Here is a 3427-nt window from a genome sequence, read left to right on the forward strand (position 1 = left end):
GCTACGAGCATGATCAGACAAGGCACGTGCTCACTTCAACATAAAAAACGCGCGATATCTCGGTGACAGATCTGTTCTATATAATTTATCAAAAAGATGCAGTAAGTTTAAAGACAGTGAAAAGTGATGTTCGAATAATTTAAAAACATGTACGAGTTAAGATTTCATAAGCTGTATACTATTGGCACGCTAAATCTTTATGTATAAATTAATCTACTCTGAAACAGTTAATCAGTCAGTACTGTTTTCTAATGTTATTGATTGTAACAGAAGGTAATTTTTTGACACAAGTTGTATCAGCCAAATACTGGATTTCAGTATTGACCAAACATTTCTTCTACCATTGTTTTCACATTCTATTACTCTAGAAGAGTGGTTCTCAAACTTTAGTAATCCGAAGATCCCTTTTAATTCAAAATTTTTTCGCGGATCTCCAAATCTATCGTTTTTTTTTGTTTTAAATATTCTGTATACACAAAAAGCTGTATTCGAAAATTAAATGTCTCAATTCATATGAAGTTCATTTTACGAAAAATATTTTTCATTTTATAAATCGTATTTTTTAAAATATGTTCACGAGAGTTTGGGCATGACTCACGTACCTCTGGAGTATCCTTGCGAACCTCAATTTGAGCAAGCTGCTCTAGAAATTATAGCAAGAAGGGGGGGGGGGGAAGAGTATTTCTAAACACTTTACAAACATGTGCATCTTGGACAATTATAAACAATGGAAGTTCTCGAATTCTTTAAAATTACAAGTACGAGATTTTTGAAACAAAAGTTTGTAACAAGTATATATATATTTTTTTACATAAAGAAGTACTTAAAAAGCTGAATGATTGAAGTCCCCCCCTCCTCCAAGCCTCATATCTAACTACACCCATGCAATACAACTCCGTCAAATCACAGATCAGTGAATACCAAACTTCTGACTGTTGCAGATATGTAACATGATTTAAGCGTGACTTAGTGGTTAGCGTCCTCGGATTGTGAAACCGAGGGTTCACAGTTCACATCTCGTTGCTACAGAAACCTACTCCACACTTTGGAACCATGGTTGCGCTAATAAGGATGAAGATCAAACCCCAATATTTGGTCAGATAAAATCAGCTTAAATGTTGGCGGTGAATGCTTTTAACAAACTGCCTTCCCTCTATTCTATCAATCTAAAATTTAGGATAGCTATGCGTATATATATCCCCTGTGTAACTTTACTTGAACTTACTAAGAAAGTTTCAACATACACGTTAGCCAATTTTTATTTTTAATGTTATTTCTAATTTACTTCATTTTTTTTTCTCTAAATGATATGAAAGTCACGACCATGTGGAAATATAGAGCCATAAATTAAATACGTAATGTATTCAATGTAGAAGAAATATAACTTTCATTCTACAATATGCCAAATAAGGTGCCTTCCTTTGGTTTGTACACTGTATCTTAACTCTGACATTTATAAACATTACTCCTGGTTCTGCTTACCTTGAAAAAGCAAAACAAAAAAAAAAAAACGTTTGCTGGCATGATTTCGTTTACATTACCTATAGTTTAAAATGGTGAATCAATGTAGAATTTTTATTCCTCATAATATTTAAGACGTGTTTTTAACATTATACTTGTTTTGTATCTAATCCTATCATAATTTAATCCAGTGATAAGGATTTATGGCACATGGTCAATATCGGCTTTTTTTTTTTACAATAAAAGAAAATTAAAAAATTTGAATTAATTCTGAATTTTAATCATAAAAGGAGATTGTCATTTTGGTGGGAGAGGAGGAAAAAAGGAACAAAAATTAAATATATTTCTCTTCATATGTCCACCCCTTACTCACGTGAAAAATAAGCAAAATACACTTCTCGTTGTTTTGTTTAGTGGCCTATACGATCACGCAAGTTCACCGAATAATAAAACCACAACTACAAGGGAAATATAGCTATCAAGCTAAGTCACCTTGCCATCGTCAAAGTTAAAAGTTATTTTTACAACACACATAAATCTTTAGCAAGTTAACAATACTTTAATGTCCTTCCTTGCGTTTCTGGTCTTTGATTTATAAATAATAAAAAATTAATAACAAACCTATTCATTGTTTGATTTTTAATCTCTCTACTAAGCTTTAGCATGTTCATTATTAAGTTCTTGAGATATCAAAATAGCGATAATGGAGGAACATTACCGAGCCTTTTTATTTTCAGCTTACTTTAGACATATAACTTTTTAACTTATCTTTTCATCAACGTTGCTACTTGTAGATTGCGAACACTAGGTCACTCTTAATATTCTCCGAGTACAAAATACGTAACGGTTGTTTAAAAGGTGTATGTATATTTAATATTTTTTTATGCTTGAACTTTATTCTGAAAGTTACTGCGTTTATCAGGCGCAAATATTTGCATGATAAAAAAATTTGTTTGGACGATGAAATTATCAAATAAATCCATGTCTCAGTCTTAACGTATAAACCACAACATTTTTATCAGATAAGTCTCTGTATACACAGAAAAAAACAAGAACATAAATAGACGGTTTCGGTACTTAATCGTAACTAATACAACGTTTCACATACGACTTGAAAACAGAAAATTGTTTGCATTCAGACTACTTTTCATCACCTCTACCTTCTGATGCGTGATACAACATAGGGTTGTATATAAAACAATAACATACAAGTTAGTAGAAACCTTATCACAATATCAACAATACTAAAAGGAAACCCAGAAAACTCTCGCTCTTTTAAATATTCAGTATTAGTTCATAATTGTACTAAAATATAAATATTTAGGACTTGTTTCTGTCCTTTAAAAATCGACTAAGTTCAAACTTACTTTATGCAAGTGCTTTCACCACAGCCCAATATTCTTCTCATTTTAATCTGTCACTGCTTTAACGCACACTTAAGATATTTCTTTCAGTTTGAGCTTTATAAACTTTTAAACCAGTTAACGACTACACAAATATTTCACATCACAGCTATAACGCTATGTGCACGAAATATGTTTTGCAGTTAAGTATTAAAAAAGACAACACTATTTTCTTGTATCATTAAGAGAGTTTCTTCGGTATGAACTACGCAATATGTTTAGCAATACGTGGAAACTTTACCACAAAATGCGTTCTATCAGCATCTATGTCAAGCAAACATACAGCAGACACAAACCAGAATAAAACGAGAGCTCCTCCCTCGAAATTCCGAATGCATTACCCACAAGCAACTATACAAGAGTACACCGGACACAGGCACTACGACTGACTTCCCAGAGTAAATAACGACAGCAGCGAGAGGGTTATACAGTTCAATGCGATAGAACTAACTTTTTATCCAATAAACGTGGACAGGAAAAAGTCTGAGTTTGATATTTTGTTGCTGCGGGATATAATCTTCTTCTGTTTTATAAATAGAAGAGAATAAGCACATATTGTTCAT

The 3427-nt window shown here is 32.2% G+C and overlaps 1 protein-coding gene across 4 annotated transcripts in view; it reads right to left on the bottom strand.

Annotated features, from left to right (window-relative positions):
• Positions 1-3427, bottom strand: part of LOC106461074 (serine/threonine-protein kinase PAK 4-like) — a 32426-nt gene that overhangs the window by 26280 nt on the left and 2719 nt on the right. For 2 of the 4 annotated variants that reach the window (XR_002610916.1, XM_022387926.1), the window contains exon 1: positions 2829-3303. The exons of the other annotated variants lie outside the window; for them this stretch is intronic. Coding sequence is in view for 1 of the 2 variants with exons in the window: in XM_022387926.1 (XP_022243634.1) it covers positions 2829-2869 (41 nt within the window). In the remaining variant the exon portion in view is untranslated. Of the gene's footprint in view, positions 1-2828; positions 3304-3427 lie in introns of those variants that run through there. 4 annotated transcript variants of the gene reach the window in all.

This window comes from Limulus polyphemus, unplaced genomic scaffold, assembly GCF_000517525.1.
Source record: "Limulus polyphemus unplaced genomic scaffold, Limulus_polyphemus-2.1.2 Scaffold892, whole genome shotgun sequence".
NCBI lineage: Eukaryota > Metazoa > Arthropoda > Merostomata > Xiphosura > Limulidae > Limulus > Limulus polyphemus.